The sequence below is a fragment of the Manduca sexta genome, chromosome 27 (assembly GCF_014839805.1).
Source record: "Manduca sexta isolate Smith_Timp_Sample1 chromosome 27, JHU_Msex_v1.0, whole genome shotgun sequence".
NCBI classification, from domain to species: Eukaryota; Metazoa; Arthropoda; class Insecta; order Lepidoptera; family Sphingidae; genus Manduca; species Manduca sexta.
Window position 1 is genome coordinate 16241854 of NC_051141.1, and position 23174 is coordinate 16265027.

General features: G+C 33.2%; 1 protein-coding gene across 1 annotated transcript; it reads right to left on the reverse strand.

The window, feature by feature from the left end:
* Positions 1-165: 165 nt before the first annotated feature.
* LOC115439933 (band 7 protein AGAP004871) lies at positions 166-21673 on the reverse strand. Its single transcript, XM_030164015.2, has 7 exons — positions 21588-21673; positions 21414-21523; positions 12085-12157; positions 10399-10481; positions 9654-9913; positions 6554-6734; positions 166-5884 (listed from the first exon to the last, which is right to left on the reverse strand). Exons 1-7 carry the CDS (start codon positions 21637-21639, stop codon positions 5786-5788), a joined length of 858 nt encoding a protein of 285 aa, XP_030019875.1. The 5' UTR covers positions 21640-21673; the 3' UTR covers positions 166-5785.
* Positions 21674-23174: the final 1501 nt, after the last annotated feature.

The window sequence follows — 23174 nt, forward strand, 5'->3', positions numbered from 1 at the left end:
ATTACCCAATCAATCCTTATGATATTTTGTGATTTTATTTCCGAAACTCTCACCCCTTTCGAGCTTCACGTGATTAATGGACGACCCCTTATAATATTTGATGTATTTATTATATGTAAGTATGACATTATTAACTATATAGCTGGGATAAGTAAAACAAATACATTTCTACATACATATTATCTTTATTGAATAAACTGGTTACATGTCTATAATGATTACACAACTATACATCGAACATTTAGAATTTCAAAACGACTACATTGTTTTTTTTGGATTTATATATTTTTATATTTTTTTTTTTTGGTTTTAATACTTACCGAGAACAATAAACACGATTAACATTATAAGTTGTTTATAATTGGATAAATGTTTCTTACTCTAGTCCAATAATATATTTTAGTTATATATCTTATTACTAGGCCAATAATATAATTAATACGAAAATGTAAGTACATCTTAAAATAAATTTAGAATAAGTTTTCAAGTGATATTACTAAAATACATTTTAAATACAAATTGGATACAACATTTATAACTAAAGATTACGATGCCTTAATTCCGATATTAAATGAGATAAACAGTATGTACTGTCTACGTAGATTTAGTTAAACTATATAAATACCAAAATATTAATTATTCTTGCTAGGACCACGACGCAGAGGCCGGGTTTCCACACATCCCATTTGAGCCCTATGTACCTAAAGAAAGTTTGCAATTTGGCAAATATTCCTTAGATGCTAATAAATAATGAAACATGTAGAAAGATTGGCCTCTGTGTGGTGGTGCCTATGGGAATCAATAGCCTCATTCCCACCTACAAAGCATACTAATAGCGAATTGCAGCTGATAGCATGTATATGCCTAAATAACAGCGCATATAGACAGGTTAGATTCATAACCGTCTCTACTCTATATCTAATGTGTTTAGAATTGATACGAAGGAATTTTTCATTTACCTTAAAAACTATCATTTAGATTATTTAACTTATTTTAGTAACTTAAATATTGGCATAGGTTTTGTTTTACTAGCAAGCGTAATACTATTTTTGCGTGATTATATTTATTAATAAATATTTATTTTTATTATGTTCGTTTTATGTACAACGTTTCAGGTACAAGCAGCGCATCGATACATACGAGTAGTTAATCGACAATCCGAATATCAATACGGTAGAACTAGGAAAACTTAAATAGAAGTCAGCAACGATAATTGTATTAAAAATGTGAATATGCTGCATATATCCAGCCTCGGCGTTGGAAGGATCTTAAGTGCTTTGTTGACTTTCGTGGATAGCAAAGGATTTAAAGGGAGAGAGATAGAAGTTTAAAGAAGAGGGTTAGTTAGGAGAAAAAGAATGTAGACCTCCGGCATTCTCACCAACCGTTCGTGACGAAACAGCAAGCTGTCACTTCACTGGTTTCCTGTGAGACAGTGGCACCACCCCGGTCGAGCCGGCCTAGTCGTGCTATAGCCAGTAACTATAGCGAGGCTCTACCACTTCAAACCGCTTAATACTCGGAATGACGATATAATATAATTTGTGTTATTATCAAAAATTACGTGATTATAGAAACTAGGACCTAATCTTTTTTTTTTGGTGGCTGTATGGATAGTTGGGCACGAGTAATTTAGCCTAATGTAAATCCTAATGTAAATTAATTGCGTTAGCTCTTGTTATGCCTACAATACAGTCTATTATGATAAAATAGCAGACGTTACGACAGTATAAGCCAGCCACAAATATAGATCGTAATCCGCCTTCCCATAATAGACCGTGAATTAGATACTTTTATAAAGATTTTAGTTAGTTAACTCCTTGGTTGTCAAATCAGAGCGATTAAAAGCAATACACAAACTAAAACGTTCATAAAAATATATACAATGCTTAAATTCCTTTATTACGTGCATTGTCCAAGTATTTTGACTCGTGTCTTTATCCATCCCAGCCTTAATTTTGATTTTTTTTACTTTTTTTGAGATTTTTTTTCAGGCACAACAATCAAACACATAAGTGATTCCTTGCGAATGATAATTATCTCTTGCCAGTCGACAGTATGTCGGCCTGATTTTGTGTATACCTATTTAGTTTATCTAACATAATCTATTCTTATCCACGTGCAAATAATAAGACTGCGCGGCAATAACCTTTATAATTATAAGCTTTTGTTTGAGCGTATGGACCTCTTGATGGTATGTGACCACCGCTCACAATTTCCCAGGACATGGCTCATCGCACATTATAGGACGTGTCGTGGGTGATTCGATTAGGAAAGGAGTGGGGAGACAGGAGCGGGAAGGGATAATAGGGCCACCGGCTATCTCACTGACCGCACAAAACACATCAGCAAAACTGTTGTTTCAAGCCGGTTTTCTGTGAGACAGTGGTACCACCCCGGTCGAACCGGCCCATTCATGCTGTACGTCCACAGCGTGGCTCTACCACTTATTTACCTAAACTAATTATTGTTAAGAGTAATTTACGTGCAGTTTATATATATCGCTTATAATTAGCATAATCCATTTGTATTATTAATAATTTCGTTGTTTAATATTTAATTAATCTAATAACTATTTATCTATACATTATATATAAGCACGCATGTTCCTTCTGCGCGAGTGATATTTATATCATCTAAGAACGTCGTATCAACTGCTGTTATCCTTGGGCCGCACAATACTATTTTCATAATATTCTACCATACTCCTATATATGCCTTATTACATACTTAAAGTCTTACATTACTCAACATTTAGATTGCGATAGTCGTGCCACGATCATAACGCACTCGCAAAGTGCTTATTCTATTTGCCAGTACATATTACACATCCTTCTTAATCCTATATACTTAGAACAATATTAACTACTTACTTTCTAATTAAATACATTTACAGCAAATAATATAGAGTCAAGCTTTAACAATAAGTATATGTGGCCAATTATGAAAAATAAGCATTCTTATAAGATAAAATTTATATAAGTTTTATAACCGCAAATTATAACATCAGTATATTGAATATAAAAGTCAGTTACTATCCAATCAAGTGAGCTTCCCATGTCAATCCAAGACTACGGTCATAAAAATGACGCGTTCTATAATAAGTACATACGTAATATTTATTATATTTTGCTACATACTATATTTTTTTTTGTTTTTATTTTTTTTCCTAAAGCTGCTTTACCTATCGCGCCTACGCAGTACGCTATGAGTATAAATACTGTCAACTTAAGTAAATAGAAATTAAATAATAACTTATGAATTAAATAGACAAATCTATTATAGTGTTATAATAAATATTAATAAGAATGGATGGATGAATTTATATAAGTTTAGTATAGATATATTGGTAGTAAATGTGTATATATAGACATCTCGTGCCCAATTATATTTTTTTAATTCTTAATTTCTATTCTCTCTTGTTGACAGTATTTGCCTAAGTTCACTATATCTATCGCTATATTCTACATAATATATCTATGAGATCAATATGTTGCACACAGTAGAACCTTATTGATGAATTATATTAATATTATTGATGAATTATAAGCTAAAAATCAAATAAGCATATAACTTATATAGTTTGAAAAAAGTTAATATCTTAATAGCACTGACTAATAAAAAAGTTTATATTTATTCATTAATAAATTCACATAGATATTACTTAGGCAACGTTTTCAATTATCTACAGGATATAAGATATAGAGTGGAAGATATTTTGGTGAAGTCAAATGAACGAAAACTAAATACTTTTTTGCAGAAATATCAATAAACAAATTATTGTTTCTGACTGTCCAAATAAATCTAAACCCAAATGAATGACCACCAGGTTTCTACTGTATATAACACTGCAATTATAATAAAATAACTTCTAATATACTTATCACTAATTCACTACCTAATTGCTCAAATATTGTATTCGTTTTTTGCTGTGAAGGTTATGCTGGATAGCAGGCCGTATATCGCATGCAATCGATGTATTTTACATATGACACGGTTTAATCTATCAATAACTCTATACTATTATTCGGTCGTATTACTAGCCATAAATAAAAATAATTCGAAAAATATTTAAAATGCCTTAACAACTATTATAGAACATAAAATGAAACTGGCTAGACTGCAGCTGATCCCGCGAAGCGGGTTTTTCACCGAAGCGGTCCAGCCTGGACAGTTGGACGCCCGTGATCCTTCGGTCGCCTCTTACGACCCCCACAGGATAAGTAAGGGGGGGCGATTAGTATTCTAAGCCGTCGCCCCACGGCATAACGTTTAAAATCAAATAACTCAGTGATAATTGTAAATAAATAGCGACTATATAGAACTTAAGACTTAAATTCGAATAACTGGAAAAGAAATGATTATGATTTTTTTTATTATAGGACTGACTTCACCTAATTAAATACTCAATAAACATTTCTATTAACTACTTATTTTCTAAGCCTATTATAGCTATTTTAAGCAGTAAATTTAACCATATAATATAATATTTACTTCGTAATTCTGTATGTCAATATCCGGAATTAGATTTGATAAGAACTTGAAATGAAATACACAACATAGTTGATGATTAAGAAAGGTTAAAGTTGGTGCATTAAGAAGTAAAGAAAAAAAGAATGCTAATAGATAATACTAGAGCTACAAATCATTTTAATTAACTCACCAATAGAACCAGCAAAATCAATTTAAAAACTACAGTGAATAAAAAAGTGGCGGACAAATGCAGCGATTGCACACGACATACGGTCTTGAGCACTATATTATATTGTTTGTACTTGTAGGTGTCTGGACGGACACTTCATCAGGAGAAGCTCTTTTAAGGGCCGCTTAGGAAAGATCTTAAGCGTCATTCCTCCCCGAAAGCCTATTCTGCGGGAGTAAATAATAACAACTGAGGCTATACCTAGTCCAAATTTAAATCAAGAACATAAAAACTACTAAAACACAAGATAAACTTTACGGCGTTACGCCACTACAAAATAAATTTATGATAACAGACTAATATAATTCTTAAATAATCTATTTGTTGCATACTAGTCGAAATCAGACTGAGCATAAATACAAGCGAGGCGGCGTCGGAGGTCACACTACGGCGTCCCCCATGATATGTATAATTCTTTGATCAATTTCAATTTATTCTAAATTCCACTGACGAGCAACTTTTGTCTAGAACATGAAATAACAGTATAGGGATGGCACGCGGCCAGCACAGGTCCTCTTATAATAGAAGTTGTCCGAATCTCTATTAAGCATCTCCCTAAGCCCACACAGAAAAAGCACCCTGGTCGTGCCGAGTTACTTACTAATATTAAAATATGCTTAAATAACGCAGAGATTGTGCATTGTTATATGATGTGCTAATGGTAGGAAACAAATATACCCCAGGCTTTAAGTTGAAAATCTAATTGGTATGATGTTTAAGGGCTCATTTTGGTAAAGCTGGATTATGTGGTTGAATTATTTTTTTACAATTTTTTACTTTATTGACCATTGTTTTAGTCAATTTTAGTTTGATAATTAATTAGCCAAATTATGTTAATAAACCGTTACGATTCCTCTTATATGGTAAGAATAAACTAAATTACAGCTAAACACAGCTTTCTTGATGAATCTTTTTGTTAAGATCTAGATGCAGCTATTTTTTTTTGTGCTATAAGCAAATCTAGCTATATTCGCTACATCATTAATCGAAAATTAGTTTGGCATTTATTTACCATTGCTAACGAAGAATCCTACTAATTCTACTTTAAGGTTGTTTAAAAATAAAACAATATTAATGTACAGTTTAAACTTCCTCTTTGGCCTTAATGAAGTATGTAATCAGGTCGATCGGCAGCGGGAACACGATGGTGGAATTCTTCTCAGCAGAAATGGTGTTCAAGGTCTGCGAAGGTACAAACTTGTAAAACACTAAAACAGAGGTCATAAGGCAGATTGACGAAATGCAAGGGTAAAACTCACAATCTCATTGTAAATTAAGACTAATTCATCAGCTCGAAAGGTTGATTATGTAGAATCTTTAAAGTTTAAGAGTATTCATACTTGGTCATTAGATACAAACAATTTTATTTTTCTACCATCTACTCTTGTCCTTAGTATACATATTCGTGGGATTTTTATTCTGAAATGGGACTTCCAAGCTGCCATAGCGGTAGGATTTAATCGTAGCTGTCTTATACACTTTCGCAAGGCTTTCATTTAATAGAATTAATGGAAAATATTCTTATAAAGAAATAAACTTCACAAGACTTTGTCGAGGTAGAACTATAAGATAATAAACAATTCTTCCAAGTTAGATACGAATTAAATGGCAGGACAAAAGAACGCACCTTTAACAAAACACATTGCATACAGCTACGAGTAGACTTATTTTAATTTTATTTTTAATAATATCATCACAAGATTTATGAATACTGTTTGCAAAACATACATTTCAATTAAGAAATATTTTTTTCCTGTTATTGAGAGTGGGCAAACATTAAGAGATGACAGATAGACGAGAAATATACATAACATTCAAGACAGAAGACCATTAAAATACTAAAATACTTACCTGCAGGTATCGTAGTTGTAAAGCGGCCGGGCTGTCTCCAATAACTTCAGAAGCCTCACGGAGGGCGCGCGATGCCTTCTGCTCACCCTCTGCGGCGATTACCTTGGCGCGAGCCTCCCTGGCGGCTTCGGCCTCGGCAGCCATCGCGCGTTGCAGTTGGATTGGCAGGCGGACATCTTTGCTGTTTGACGACAAGTTTTATATTCGTTTTAATTTAAGGGGGGTAAATATATATTATAATAATATAAAATTATATTACTAAGGTTTTAATGCCTTACATAGTTTTTATGTTTTTGGATTACTTTTCGGTTAATTAATCTAAGAAATAATATTTTCTCTTCTGTCGGTTGATTGCATTAAATGCGTACGAAACAATGGCATTTTCTCATTATACATTGCAATGGAGCAGAATAGTCAGGTAAAATGAATTTAATAGCTGGATTTACGTGCGTTTGTTGCCTGGAGTTTGTAACATGACAGAGAAAATATTTTACCTGGTCAGGGGTGCACGTCCAATACTTGTAATCTACAATGACATTAATTTCAATCGCCAGAATTTTGTCGAGCCTTTCTACGTAATACATCAAATAATTATCGAAATCCCACTCACAGTAATCAAACATTATGGCGGGGTAAACACTACGTTAACAATTGCCTCTTGCTTTAACACCTTCACAACTATGCACTGCTTATAATCTGATATGAATATCTTGAAATAGTCAAATTAATTAATGGTAAATAAATAACTGGTGATCGGTTAGGTAACAAAAATAAAATGGACGATTGCAAATTTTATAACTGTTTAATGGAGGTAGGAGAATAAAAGTTGCGCCACCTAATAGGTTATGGTCAGGACAAATTTTTTACTTATTGATATAATGTTTTACTATAGAATCATCTTCTAATTTAATATTGTGTTCAGTGCAATATTTTAATAATATTATTATGTAGGTTTATTTTATTTTTAATGTTAGTCGTGGGTAAAATATTATAATTGTATTGTATGTATCGGACTTTACAAGGCGGTTGGTTGGATTATTTGAATCTTTAATTTTCTAATAGTGTTGTGTCCATACCTGGTATTATAATTTATATTATTTTAGTTGGGTGTTAATTAAATGTAATGGAAAACATAATATACGTATCTACAGATAATTTAGAATATGATAAGATTTTTCAATTATACAGCTTTAAAATTTTAAAAGTACGAAATACTTAATAATTTAATTTTTTATTATGTGATCATTTTTGTTTGAATTGGGTAAAATAATTTAGGCCATTATGTTTCTGAATATTATTATCTGTATTTCTTTACTAGGTTGTATGGTTTTTTGGCGATACCTGTATCAGAAGAGGCTAAGGCTTTATTAAAAAAATATTTTTATTTCATAAAAAGTTAGTAGGCACGGGTAAAAGTGGACGTACGGAGCGACATAGTCGTGAAATAACGAACAAGAATAAAACACCTTAAATAAAGATAAAAAAAGAGTATTAAATGGCGTTAATACGAAATTGATCAGAAAGTAGCTTCTTTGATTTTTTTTTTGACAGTCTTAAACAGTTTATTTAATTTTTATTAAGCAAAAAAGTATTTGAAATTCAGTGTACCGATGCGAGTACGATTTCCTCGTTATTATTAATATTTTTGAAAAATATGCTGTAACGGCGCGGCTACAAAAAGGTCTATATTTTATATAGCTTTTGCCCGCGGCTCCGCCCGCGTTATAAAGTTTTTCAGGCTAAAGTTTTCCGTTATAAAAGTCACGCTATATATTTTCCCGTGAGCCTATTTTCTTCCCAGGGTCTCAAACTGTCTCCATACCAAATTTTATCCTAATACGTTGGGTAGTTTTTGAGTTTAACACGTTCAGCCAGACAGATGCAGCGGCGTACTTTGTTTTATAATATTATATTTTTGTAGAACTTTTTAAGAGGAACAATCCCGTCATACATCATTGTTGCATAACTTTAACCGTTTACGCAGCGCACGCAACAGAAGCTCTCAAATCGAATATATTTTCCCCGTTTCTGCAACATGTTTCATTACTGCTCCGCTCCTATTAGTCATAGCGTGATGATATATAGCCTAAAGCACTTCACGAACATAGGGCTATCAAACACAAAAATATTTTTTTTAGTTCGAACCGGTAGTTCCTAAGATTAGCGCGTTCAAACAAAAAAGCAGACTCTTCAGCTTTATATAATAGTATAGATTTACGGTCGGAGTGCAATGAATTTGATCCTTCAGCAGTTCTCGTTACGATTGCTTTTTCTTCATCAAAACACATAACACAACTACAGGCATCAATTATACAATAATTACACGTGTGGTATAAAATCGATTTTACTACGTTGTTAGATGGTCAATTTTAATCAAGGTTGTTTGACCCGTGACTAATGTCACTTACGTGACACTGGAGGATTTAATAAGGAAGAGTAACAGCATTGCAGCAAACGTCTATAAACGCGTCTAGAATAACAATGGTAACTAAAAAAAAAAAAAAAAACTTTAATATACATAATTACGATAAATCTACTTTTTTTAATTCTCTTAGGCTATATTGCCTGTTTGAAATATTTCAGACCTTATTGCCGACTTTAAAAAAAGTAATTATAATTAATCTATGATAATAATTTTTATGTCAGCCTACTGGCTCAGCGCGCAAAACACACCTATCTGAGCAAGCCGACGCGATAGAATTCACGATGACTCATGCACATACCCTGGTCTTATTACATTGAACCGAGTTGAAATTTCTTTAATAATCGTGCGTGAGACAATAATTTAGAATTTTTGAGGATAATTCCTAACAATTAGAAGGCTCTGTGTAACCCGACTCCTGCCGGATTTCGTAATTTATATAAAACCTAATTAACTTTGAACGATTTGCAGACTGCATTTGTGCATATCAGCAGTACCTATATGTTGCGTCAGGTTTCCTTTCGGAAAAATTAACCTTTCGCCACTGGGTCCAAATCTAAGCTATAACAGAATGTTGTTAAATAAAAGTAACATGATACAAATTTGAGATGATAATTACTAATGTATACTAGCTATAATCTGTTATATCGTACATATATTAACAAGTTGTGTACTTACATCTCAACGCGTTCGACCTTGATCCCCCAAGCTTCGGTAGCCTCGTCAAGTGCCAACTGCATGTTGCCGGAGATGGTCTCGCGCTCGCTGAGTATCTCATGCAGAGGCCTGGTGCCCATGGTGTTGCGAAGGGTGGTCTGAGCGAGCAGCCTGGTGGACTGGTGAGCGTTCTCCACGTTGGCGATCGATATGGTGGCGTTGTGCACGCGGTAGTACACCACGGCGTCAACGGATACAGTCACGGAGTCTTTTGTCAGGACCTAGGGATGGTGCTGTTTTGGTATCTTTTTGACCTGATCGTGGGCACATTTTTAGCCCGTAAAAACTTAGCTATTATGAATTATTTGGTTTTGTTACGATATTAATATTACATGTATCGTGGTCTAGTTATTTAATTTCGTTAAATATATATTGGTCTAGACTATGAATATTCAATGTATCAAATGGATTAGGTCCAATTCAGTCGCCTTGTTTGTCAAACAAACAATTACATCGATGTATTTCCGAGAATTCTATTTTTAGCAACGATACGTGCCGCGTGCCTCTTAGTACCGGAAAGGGCAGTTGGTTATACTTCTATATCCATTACTAAATAAGAAACAAATTATCATTACTAACAGTATAGTATATAGATAACTTTAATGTTACCATACTAGAGAGTAAACATTACTCGCATATTACGAACCTATTAAGTATTAATATTTTCTTTCGAAGTTCCTAGCTTAGAAGTAACGTTGGCACTTACTTCTTGCGGCGGAATGTCGTAGGTGCGCGTGCGCAGGTCTACGCGAGCATACGTGTCAATACATGGCAGGATGAAGAATATGCCTGAAGACAAACTTATATTATCGAAATGTATGCATATTTCTTTAAATACATTTTAATTAAATGACAAACTTGTAAATGTAGTTGTGTGCAGTGATCTTATCCGCATAGGTTTATGAATATACGTTATTAGATAATCAGTTTTTTAATTATATGATATTTTCGACGCTTGCCTGAAGCTCCCGAACATTTGTCTAGGAATTGTTATTCTAATATAAAAAAATAGGATTCTTTTTGCTTGCGTCCAGATAAATAATAAATGCGGGTGCATAAGTTACGCATTAACCTAACCCTTCAGGATAAAGCCGTGAGCTTATATATAAGGAGATAACACTACACAACAAAATCACTGACTAAAAATCTTTATTAAGAGTCCCGATAAATAGTCGTATGATGAAAAGTTACAATTTATTTGTAACAGTAAATGTTAACATCGCCACAATGAAATGGGCTTTAAAATTGATCACGAATACAATTAATATTTAAATTGTATTTATGCATCGGCAATCCTCTTTGTAATTATACGACATTGATCCGTTTAATATACATTAAAATCGTGTTGATGCATCATTGCTTTCACATAAATGGGCAACTCGTATGTGGTTTATACTTGAGGCGCTGTAAACCTATATGGTATGCCTATTGTATCCGTACGTTAAGTAAATTATTAGTGCCAAGAATAAAGTTGGGCTGGTGAAATCATAGCATAATAGGCCGGCATAATTGTGTCTACTTTTGTTGAGCGGTTATGCTGACAACCCCCTTCGTGGCCCCTATTAGTCGCCTCTTACGACAGGCCGGGGATACCGTGGTGGCATTCTTCAAACGCCCCCATTCCACAGAGCGGATAATTGTGTACTGCCGAGAAGTAATAATCTCCCGTCAGTCGACATTTTATTGGATCCCACTCCATTCACCATCAGGTGCAGTTGGATTACTTTATCATGCCCGTATATCTAAAAATAAATAAATAGTAAACAGCGATAATACGTTCCGATGGGGTTTATTCGGAATAATAAATAAGAACTTTGAAAAAAGACAATTTGAATAAAGATATTTTTACGTTTGCCTTTGATAATATCGATTTATTATATTATGCTGTTCTGAATGGACAATAGCTGAGTATAAACGCCCCAAGATGCAAAGGGATGCATGGCATTTGTATTATTCATATTTTTACATTGTTCACCTCCACATTCTGCATGTGTAATAAAGTGGGACAAAATTTATAGCTAGGCGAAACAAATTAACTTCTTTGTGAAATCTTTCTACTGCTCATTGTGGATGAAATTAAGGCCTTGTATTATAATTCAGTTGCTTTATATCAGCTCAGTTACACTGTACCACTGCTGGATACGGACCTTCTCTACCAATGAGAGCATTTCGGCTTAAGTTCGCCACGTTGTCCTAGTGCGGGTAGAACTCAAACACCCCCAAAACTATAGAGAATAGAGAAGAGTTGGCAAACTTACGCCTTCAAAATTCTAATGTAGTATTCTTACGTTTGTAGGTTTCCCTGTGAAGTTTTCCTTAACTTTTAAAGCGAAACATAATTGATAAAAAAATACACATTAAATTTGGAAAATTGTGTATTTTTTTTATTTACCGGGTCCTTTGGCGCCGCCTGAGAGTAAACGCCCGAGACGAAAGATTACCGCACGTTCGTATTCCTGAACGACCTGCAAAGAAATATTTCTTTCAATACTGCTGTGAATAGTCTAAACCAGCGGTTGGCAACACGTGGCCCGAGAACGTTTTGTTTGTGGCCCCTGATTGTTTTATAATAAGGCTTAAACATCAAAATAAATGTATTAAATTAAGAGTAAACTCATCTAAAACAGGGTTTCTAGGTTTAATGTTATACGTATAGCCCGCCTTTAGTTAATTTTGCCACCTTGTGGCCCTTGCCTATCAAAAGGTTGCCGACCCCTGGTCTAAACTAATAATTCGATATAGTCACCTTAAGATTTAAGTATAAACTCGTGGTAGTATTTATAATTAAAGAGGTCTAAGATTATATAGAGAGGATATTGCGAAAATTGTCCTACAAAAAACTAATACAAAAATATTGCGCTTCTGCGGTGGTCACTCAATCTGCCTAAATGCAAAACACCAATGTAAAACTTTATCTTGCCATATCGTAATTTGTACGTTTTTAATGCGCATATTAGTATTTTTCTTTAAATATGTTATTGCATTCATAACTAAGAACGCTGCGACACTACACGGATATTTCAAACAAGACAACGACTTATTACTTTATTAGTTGGTAATAACTTTTGGAGCACAAATTTACCATTAATATTCAGTCTGTAACGCAAATTATATGTCTCTAATACAAATTATAATCAAATTGCACATTTCTATAACTCGTCCTCATCAATTGTGCCAAATTTCGCACTTCACCGCAATGTTCATAAAAAGGGGAATATCATATTTTTTCTACACGTTTTAATACACAGATATTGCAAATATGTTTATGAAAATGAATTTGATAAGATTGTTTAATTTTAATACAGAATGTTGACAAAAGGCAATGAAGACACGAAAATGTATTAAAATGTATATTATCTGTAATGAATGCCTCTCTCGAACTAGCTAGACAAACCGCATTGAGTAACAATTTCAATATTATTCGAGAGAATAATGCACTGTTCTAATTTGTACCGTGAATTATTATCGTGAATTTAAAGGAGGTATATTTCAAATATTTCAATTTGTATTGCAACGGAAAATTGATGCTGTGTTTTAGAATTCCAGGGAAAATCTAAATTGATATGAAATTATAAGAATATCGATTGGATTTCTTATTGTCATTTGACTGTAATTATTAAAATTTTATTTAATTTGCTATTATGTTTTTATGACGTATTTTTTTAAAATATTGTAATTAAATTTACCGTAACGCCAATAAGATACGTGATTTTGTAATACCGCCTAATCGTAGGAGTAACATACTTGTATTTTGTTCGTACTTGGTAACTTGCAAGTTGGTAATTCAATATGAATAAATCTATAATTAAAGTACATTTAACTAAAAAAATATTTTTTTTAAATATTTACAATATAAATAGCTATACGTTTATGTTGCAATCCATCTCTTAATTTATGATAATTATGTAATTATAAATTACAATTAGCTCTCAATTGTCTATTACAAAAATAATAGCAGTCTACTATTTTTTTTTATTTACTCTACTTAATTGTATTTCGTAAAAAATAATTTATACTATGTTATCATGTCGGTTGAAAACCGAATCAAAATCGCTTTGCTGGTGTATGATGTTGGAAGATAGCAGCGGGAGTCGTCTCTCTAAGTGACACGCAATGCAACTTCAGTGCTATGCAGTGCATTCTAATTCTAGTTTCTGATTAGATAGCTTATGCCACTTACATGTATTGTTCAAATAACAATATTCACTAATAGTAAACTGACCTGAGAATTAAACCTACGCCTCGTATCAGAACCAATGCTCTACGTATTATTGATTGTAGAAAATTAAATAATCCACTTTAATTCAAGGCACCGCGGTACGAAACGGAAGCCAAATACATTAATATAATTAATAAAACAATCGATACGAACAAAAAATACACGTCGAATTAAGAAGCACTTTATTTTATTGAAATCTGTTAAAAATAGACAAGTAAACAATTCTCGGTAGAATCAACTTGAAGTATTTTACGTTAAAAATACACAATACGTAGTACAAGCTTTTATAAGGTAATCATCAACGGATCTACAATTCCAAGTAACTTAACCAGCACGTATTCAAATAACATTAATAATATTTGTTACACTAAATTGGTTAAACACGATGCTTTGATGGTAGCCGATTTCAAATAATTGCTTGAGATAATTCAATTAATAGACCGTTTAATATGAAGGGAAAACAGACTAAAGCTCAGGTTTAGTTGTATAGAACATAATCAATTAGCTTAAAACGGATACAGCTTTGGAGTTTAAAGTAATATAGTGAAATCATCTTAATAAAGAACTAGCCTCCATACAAGAGGGGCATGTCTTTTTATGGATGGAAATATAAATATGGAACTGCCTAGACTTCAATTAATAGTTTACAATAGATATGGAAGACCAGTGTCTCCATTCAAGTATTACTATACTTAAAAGAAACAGCTAAACCTGTACCTATATATTTAATAATATAATATCAGCCCTGTAGACTTCTTTTATCCAGGAAAAAAATCCCACTGTTGGGCCTTGTCTCCTCTACTACTGAGAGGGATTAGGCCTTAGTTTACTACGTTGGCCTAGTGCGGATTGGTAGACTTCACACACCCTCGAGATTATTCCTACATAGAATTTCTCAGGTATGCAGGTTTCCTCACGATGTTTTCTTTCACCGATAAAGCATGCGATAATTTACAAAGAATACACACATTATTTTTTGAAAAGTCAGAGGTGTGTGCCCTTGGATATTGAACCTGCGGACATTTGTCTCGACTAGGCTATCGCCGCATATATGTTTAGTGTTTTTTTTTATAGCGATGCTTAAGGTATTCATATCGAAGCGACAATATGTTATATTTCTTTCGGAACGATTTATTATTTATTATTAAAGTTTTGATTTAAAAAACAGGATGCTTAGTCATTTCTTATGTTTACCTGTATTCCAACAAGTGAAAGTTAGAATATCTGTCTACTTTTAACAATTATATAAATTTTAAAATTGTTTGCATTTGATGATCAGATCTACGCAGAATCAGCTCACAGGGTATGGGTTGAAGACCGGCAACCGGTCTTTTAGGTTCCGATTTAATTAATGTAGATGAAAGCTTCAATCCATCTTCTGTATTGATATTTGGATGTTTTATGTTATTTCATTTCAATAGACTCACGAATTATCCTAAGAAGGAATCGGTGTTCTTTGGCAAGGATTTGTGACTTGTCTAGTTGCAGATAATGATTGGAGCCTTCTTTCGAGTATTTAGCCACCACGAAGAGTTCCGAAAAAAGGTTTTATTTCCAAATAATGTATAGAGTAATTACTGATTAAAACTGATTTTATTGCATATTAAACTTAAATATCAACTTGAATTATAATAAAATACAATAACGTCGTTTTACTTTGATGGTCAACTAGTCATGAATAATAAGACAATAATGAATTGCATTATTATTTATGATTGGCATAATGCAATTCATCTAATTACTAGTTTTATAGAAATCCGTATAATTCTATATGTATTACATTGCTATTTATACCTATGTATTATGTCCTGACTTCAGCAGCGTATCTATTCCGTAAAGGGTCCTTGCATATTAATCGTATGGAGCCCATCTAACTTGAAAGATTTGTAGCTATATATATCTGGCGACCTGTTAGGTCCCAATATACAAATAAGTTATAAAATCTTTGATCATATTGCTACTTTACATTTACGCCACTGGCTGGCTAATGCGACTATATTGAATCTGACAGTGAGTATAGTTTAATTGTAATTTAAACCGCATAAATTATTTGATGAAATCGTTCATAATATGTAATTTAGTGTGCATAATGAGATCAAATTGAAATAGTAAATAACATTTTAATTAGGAAACTAAGTTTTTAAACAGAGTAATGTATTATCAACTCAACAACATCAACTTAACTCTTCGGCTGTCTTGGACGAATCGTTTTAGCAAAATAAATGAGTTTCAGATACTCTTCTACAAACAGCGCAATGATTTTGAAATCCTTGTCAAAGAACACATTTGGAAAGACACAGAATTTGATATTATCTTTATTGCTTGTTACGTTTCACCTTTGTTTTTCCCGAGAACACACTTCCCATAAAGCAAATTATTTTTATGCAAGCGTTTGGGGTTGGATGCATTATTACTAAAAGGTCGCTTACAATTTAGCGTTTAATCTTTAGTGCTGTAAATCCATTAGTTAATTAATAGCCAGGGTTAATTAAATTAAAATATATCGCGAAATTTAAATGCATTATTTTCTAGATAAAACAATATTACATAATTGATGAAGATATGAGAAGTTTTCTAACCACAGAAGGCCAGGATGATGATTGTTCAGTAAGATACCCGTGCCTAGAAGTGGGACAATATGTAATACGAGACTGATAAGTATTATCATTGATTTCTTGGCTTCTCTCGGTCAACTTTGTAGTTATATATTTCGAGTTATGAATTCTTAGTTAAGGTTAGTTTGTATTCTCAAATATGTCCACGAAATTAAATTTAAAAAAGAAACTATTTTATAACTAAACTGATAAACTATTATTTTTATCAGTAGAGTTGCCGTGCCGATTTAATAGAACGTCATCATCACGTCACAAAATCATGAGAGGCAAACGATCTATTCTATGCGCAGCTCCGTTGTCGACCCCCGTGGTATGTAGACAAGTAACAACTATATGATTAATTCGATTCTCCGATATGCCCTTTGAACTTCCATATACAGAATAAAATTACCTTGCTACAGATAGACGTTCTACCTTTGCTAAAGATCAGTATGGAGCACCAAAATGTTTGTTTGCCGCAGCTTTGTGCAAGACGCTGTTAAGGTATTTATTAGGAATCATCAGACTTAATAATGTCTCTTAGTGAAAATTGTAAAACCATGCAGTAATTGAAGTATTGCGTGGTTATTACATTATATTCAGTTTTTAAAACGGACAAATCATATATTGAATTCCTCATAACTTACTTAATCTATAAATTAACAATTTGTCATGCAGTATGTAATATGAATATTGATTAAATATAATTAAATGTATTTAGTTTAAAAGTAAGTTATATCTGATGTCATAAATAAATTTTCGAGTAATCACAGTAAAGATCTGACGCCCAGTAAGTATTTATTCATTAATTAAATAAAAATCAGACAAGACATTCAAATCAGAATTTATATCGAACAGGTTAATAATAAATACACTTCTTAAAATTATCGACATAATTTCATGTACTTTATTACTGTTTATATGAAGGCTATGCTTTAAGGAATTTAAAATCAAATATGCTCAAACACATCCCGGAGTATTAATGAACTACCTCGAAGTTAGTTAGTGAACTATTCATAAAAAAAATCAAAACACGAAAACATACAATAAAATATTCCTGTTAGTTGCGAATTTCAAAAACATAACACGAATTCCATCGTTAGCAACTTCCGTAACATGTTACTCGTATAAAATGATAAAAAACTACGTTTTGAACTTGGTTACGAAGTAGTTTCAGTACAATGTAAATTGCTCGCTGCCTAGCTTCAAAAATTTGATGTTTAAATATAAAAATAAAATATAAATATTAGTTAATGTGTGTTGAAAATTATTATTTTTCGTATTCTTGTTGCTTGTACAATTTTAAGCTTAGCTTTATGTGAGTTACTTTCTTTGAATATACGTTTTAAACTTTTCTGCAAGACTTATAGGCTGGCATAGATTAACTTATAACATATAAAAAGCGGCGATAGCCAAGTTGGGTGTAGAACGGTCTGTCAAGACGAATGTCCGCAGGTTCAAATCCCAAGGGAATACACCTCTGACTTTTCTAAAGTTATGTGTGTATTCTTTGCGAATTATCGCTTGCTTTTAAAACTTGTATACCCGAGAAAATCTCTATAGGAATATTAAGGGTGCTTGAAGTCTATTAATCCGCTACAGGCCAGCGTGGTGAACTAAGGCGTAATCCTTCTCAGTAGTAGAGGAGGCCCGTGCCCAGCAGTAGAACAGTATTACAGGGCTGATATTATTATCATATTTGATAAATATGTTCAGTTTCGAATTCTTATTATCGTTTACGTTAAATTCGGTGTTTTGTCGTGTTATTTTCAACAGGACCGGTGACAACAATTATTACTTGACCTTTTTGATGTATAATTACGAATAATAGGGTGGGACAAGAAATCACGACGCTAGATTTTTAGTAATTTTTATTAACTGTGCAATTTTAATTATAGAAAAAAAACTATATATTTTTGCGGTATTTTACATTATAATTTTCTTTTTTTGTGGAAGAAAATTATATAAAACCACGATAAAATCAGTTTTTTTTTTATTTAGATGTTTAATATTCGCGTAAATATAAGAAAACATGGTGCAATTTGAATTGTAGTTTTTCTCTATTGTGTAAAAATAATTCAAAAAAGTTTTTCAAAGGTAGTATTGGCTAAATATGATTTTAAAATATCGATTTTTTGTTCGTTCGCGTTTAAATTAGTGTAGGATATTTTTATGTTTTCATTAAGATAATTAATAATTACTAATGCGTTTAAAGCGGGCGTAAATATTGTCATCTGAAGATCCTAAAGTAATAATAATTTGTAGCAAAATAAATGAACAACATCAAACAACAAACCTGTTTTCTTGTAAGGAGAGTTTAGTTTATAAAAATTTGTGATACCAGTTTATAGTTACATCCTATCCATATTCTCTGATTTCAAGCAAAAATAGTTCTAATTGTCACACTTCGATTACGTAGAATACTATAATCGTATATACCAGTTCAAAGCCGATGTGCATCGCTTTCGAACAACGGGAAGTGTTGGATCCGATATGAAATAATAGAATTTTCAGTGGTGAATGTCGACGTCTCTAGACGTCTCTATCAAGAAATGCGGCTTTCGATTTTGTGTGCGGAATTCGAAAAGCACAGCTGGAGAGTGTTGAAATTTAGTTTTAGATAAAGGATTTTTAAGTTGTTTAATTTTGTTCGTATCATGTTTTACTGTTTGGAAAAATAATTAGCCCATTAGTCTGACTTAAAACTTCTTGTAATTCAAGTCCTGTGAAGATTCATTGCTAAGCAAAATAATATGTGATTTCATTTGAGGACTAGCTCTTGCTCGTGGCTTATGCCACGTGAACGAATTTTTCCGGGATAATAGTCTCGATATAATTTCCCGGGATATGTCTTGTCCATCCCGGGCCCTCAAACTATTTTCATACAAAATTATCCGAAATCCGTTTGGCGGTTTTTGTTTATCGCGATAAAACAAAAGTCGGGGGGAATTTGTTTTATAATTTTTAATAAAGTATTTTCTAAAAACTGTTACTCTTATGCCTGCAATTATGCTAATTTACTCATTTTTTCGCAACCAATTCCCAGTTATTATATGTAAATGATTTTCATAATGCAAAACCGTATTTCATTCAATTAAAATAGAACCGTAATATCTAGTTCATTGATAACAAAGTCCATACTTACCCGGAAAGGGCACGACAGTCGAGCAATCGGTGCAGACTTTGTCGACCTTATAACATCCGCCCCATAATAGGGTGTGTGTGTTATTGGATTAACACAGCAATTCTAGTGCGTTCGAATTAAAAATACAAGAGTGGCCTGAATGGGTATCGAACTCCATATCCTATAGTCCATAGCATTACCACTTTACGAATGGGGTGATCGTACTGTATCGATTGTAATAAATGTCGATACTGTATTTGTGTTCTTTGTTTTATACAGACTTGCTGTGCGTGATATATAATTTCATACATAATTAATAAGCGGCGTTTTCATTTCAAAAATATATGGGCTTACATAAAGTAAATTTAATGTTACGTATATGTGAAATTACGTCTACGTTATATATATACATGAAATACATGTTTGTTATTTCAAATAGAATTATAATATTGCAGTCTAGCACTTGCAGTGTCGTAGTAAACTGAAAATAATTTTTATTGTTTAAATTTTTGTGCATATTGGAAATACCCGTTTTTATCCCTGATGGCGAGGCAAAGGTGCAGATATGGCCTCGCCAAAAAGTTTCAAATTTTGGGCTTATACTAAGCATAAAACCTAACATAACTGCCCAACCCGAGATTCGAATCCGGCACCTTACCGCAGTGGTCGTAATTCGCATGCAGACTACAACTTCGCTAAAGAAGTTATATTTCGATTAAGTTGTATATTTTTCGTGATAATTGGGATTTTTATTGCTAATTTAAACAAGCCTATAATTTCTGTGTGATAATATTCGTGTCGTCGCGTATACAGAATAAATTCGGCAGAGTTTATTTGAAAAATATGTATTTTAAATTTCTACAGTTTTTAGCTGACTTTTTAACTTCATAAAGTAAAGATTTAGTAAAGATATCAATTTATTTAATAAGAAAATATATTTATATAATACTTTATAGTGTTTTTAAGTTGTTCTGTGTATAAAAATATTTTTTAACTATGTAGCACTGACCCTATCACTCCGGTATAACTCCGGCTATCGTGGAGCGTTTGTAAAACCTAGTTGCAAACACTTACTATCTTAAATGTGTTTTTATATTCCTATTCTAAATAAATATGTATATTAAATATCCCGTAAAAAACTTCAATAGCTTTTGAAACTATATAAAATACGAGAATTTCGACAAATAATTATATATCCCTAAAATGTCCTTTTTACATTAATAACAAGCGTTTTAAAATAATTTAAAATTTGACGAAAACTCAATCTACAGGACTATGATTTTTATGTAATTCAATAAATTGATTCGCCGAATGGATTTATAAAAACGAAATAAAACAGAAATATAAGTTAACATAATAAGATTTCATAGAATTAAGATCCATCGCAGTTGCGAAACAGCTTTTTTATTTGCTTCAGAAAATATATCTAACATAAATACGCACGTATAAAACATAAAATGATTTGAGACTTTAGCTACAACAAAACAAAAAGTACCAAGAAATATCGAACTTGAAATAAATCGAACTACACAAGAAATGCTACGATGCTGGAGTCGAACCCACAAAATTCCGTTACATGCAGCTACGCGTCCGCTACGCCGCGCCGCGATCTCAGACAGCCACGTTAATAAAAAAAAAAACTGGTGCCAAATAAGAAAGCATTATAAAATGTGAACAACAAAATAGGATCAAACACAAAATAAAAATCACTATTGTAAAATAAAAAAATTAAATCGGGCATTAAAATCGCAGCAGCACAAAAAACCAACCGCTCATGCACTTACCTTAAAGCATATGAACAGAGAGAACGGCATCGTCAGCACCACCAGGACCCATGACAGCGCCACCAGGATCTTGCCACATGTTTTAGATTCGGAGCCGGCGTCCTCATTCGCTGAAAACGTATAAAAATTAATACCAAAATAAAATAAAATAATAACCCTAAAACTGCAACGTACACGACATGATTGTCGGATAGAGGTGCTGGCGGCTGGACATTTCTACCATCATAATAAACGACCAGCTGTAAGTTAGCCCGTGGTGCGACTGTCGCGGCTCGCCGAGCGGGCCGTGACCTTGTTTATAAATGCACGTGGGAAATGTGAGCGGTGGTGTTTATCGATGTACCTGAGGACTCGGCGACCACGACAGTGGTAGTATCGGAGTAACGGGCCAGGATGGCTGCGGATCGACCTCTTCCCACGACAACTGGAGCGCGACTGTGGGGTGCTTCCGCGTCGCAGATGTTATATACCCCGATGGACCGCCCGACCTTTCCTTTTTTCCAGGGATTTGCTCCGACGGCCTGGTCTCACGTTCTTTTTAATTTGATCTTGATGTTGTAAATTGGATGCGCTGCATTGTTTTAAAAAAGGGTATTTCAGCATCTATGTTTTTAGAAAGGATTTTTTCGAATTGCTTTTATATTAATAAGATTGATTAAATGTATTTATTATACTCATCATGTTTCCTATCGGACAGTATTATATTCAGCTAATTCCATTATTCACGATGACGTATATGTGAAGTTAGTGCGGAAATTAATAAGTTTGTTTTATAGGTTTTTAATAGTAATCACTGTTTATATGACGCCTGTCTTTATGTGACGTAGTATTAGTGCATAATTGGCAGTCTACGCGGCGTAGCAGTGGTGTAGCCACGTAGCTCGTAGACGTTTCTAAATCGGTAGGTCGCGAATACGATTTATTGCAAAAGGTGTTTATGAGGTTATGATAACATTATAAGGCTGTGTTTAAAATACTGGTTATATAAGAATATAACCCTATATATTTTTAAAACGAGTTACGGTAGCAAGAACGACGTTGTTCAAGTGATTACAAGGAAAATTAATATCAAACGTTCAGTCACAGTCAGATATTGGTTTAACCACAAAATTAAAAAAAACTATTTACAGTGGTCTGAATTGTAATTTTTTTACCTCATATATTTTAATGTCGCATAGTCTGATGAAATTAAATGTGTCCTTAAAATTAATAACACGCATTTTCAACGCCAAACTGGCGGAAAGACAAATCAGTACATTATTATGTTTTGGTTTTGTATTCCTATAAATACCTATATTAAAAAAATAATAGGTATTTACAATTTTCAGGAACGTTTAACCTTTTTTATGTCATGGAAAGTTTTTTTTCGAGGGGTTAAGAAGCGTTGTTGCCACCACCACTTGGAGGGTGAATGGAACGGTTCTGTTGGTTTTACCGGTCTTACGGCTCCATGTCGCCACTCAGGAGTCGATTATCATCCTAGCGAGCATTGGACCGAGACCGAACCCCTGTATATCCTACACCGGCACACCAACTAAAAGCTGCGGTGGCCTTCTTCGGCTCATACAGGATGGCCAGGTATCTCGTTGCAATACTCTAGAAGTCTTAATAGAAGACGATGGTCAGTATTGCACTAATTTTGACCACCTGAGGCTATAAAGCCCTGTGTGTGGGCCAAAAAAATATTTGTAGAAATTTCTAGACATTGACGAATTTAAAATACTTTATATATTCGGCTTTTAAAACTTAATCTCCTACCGC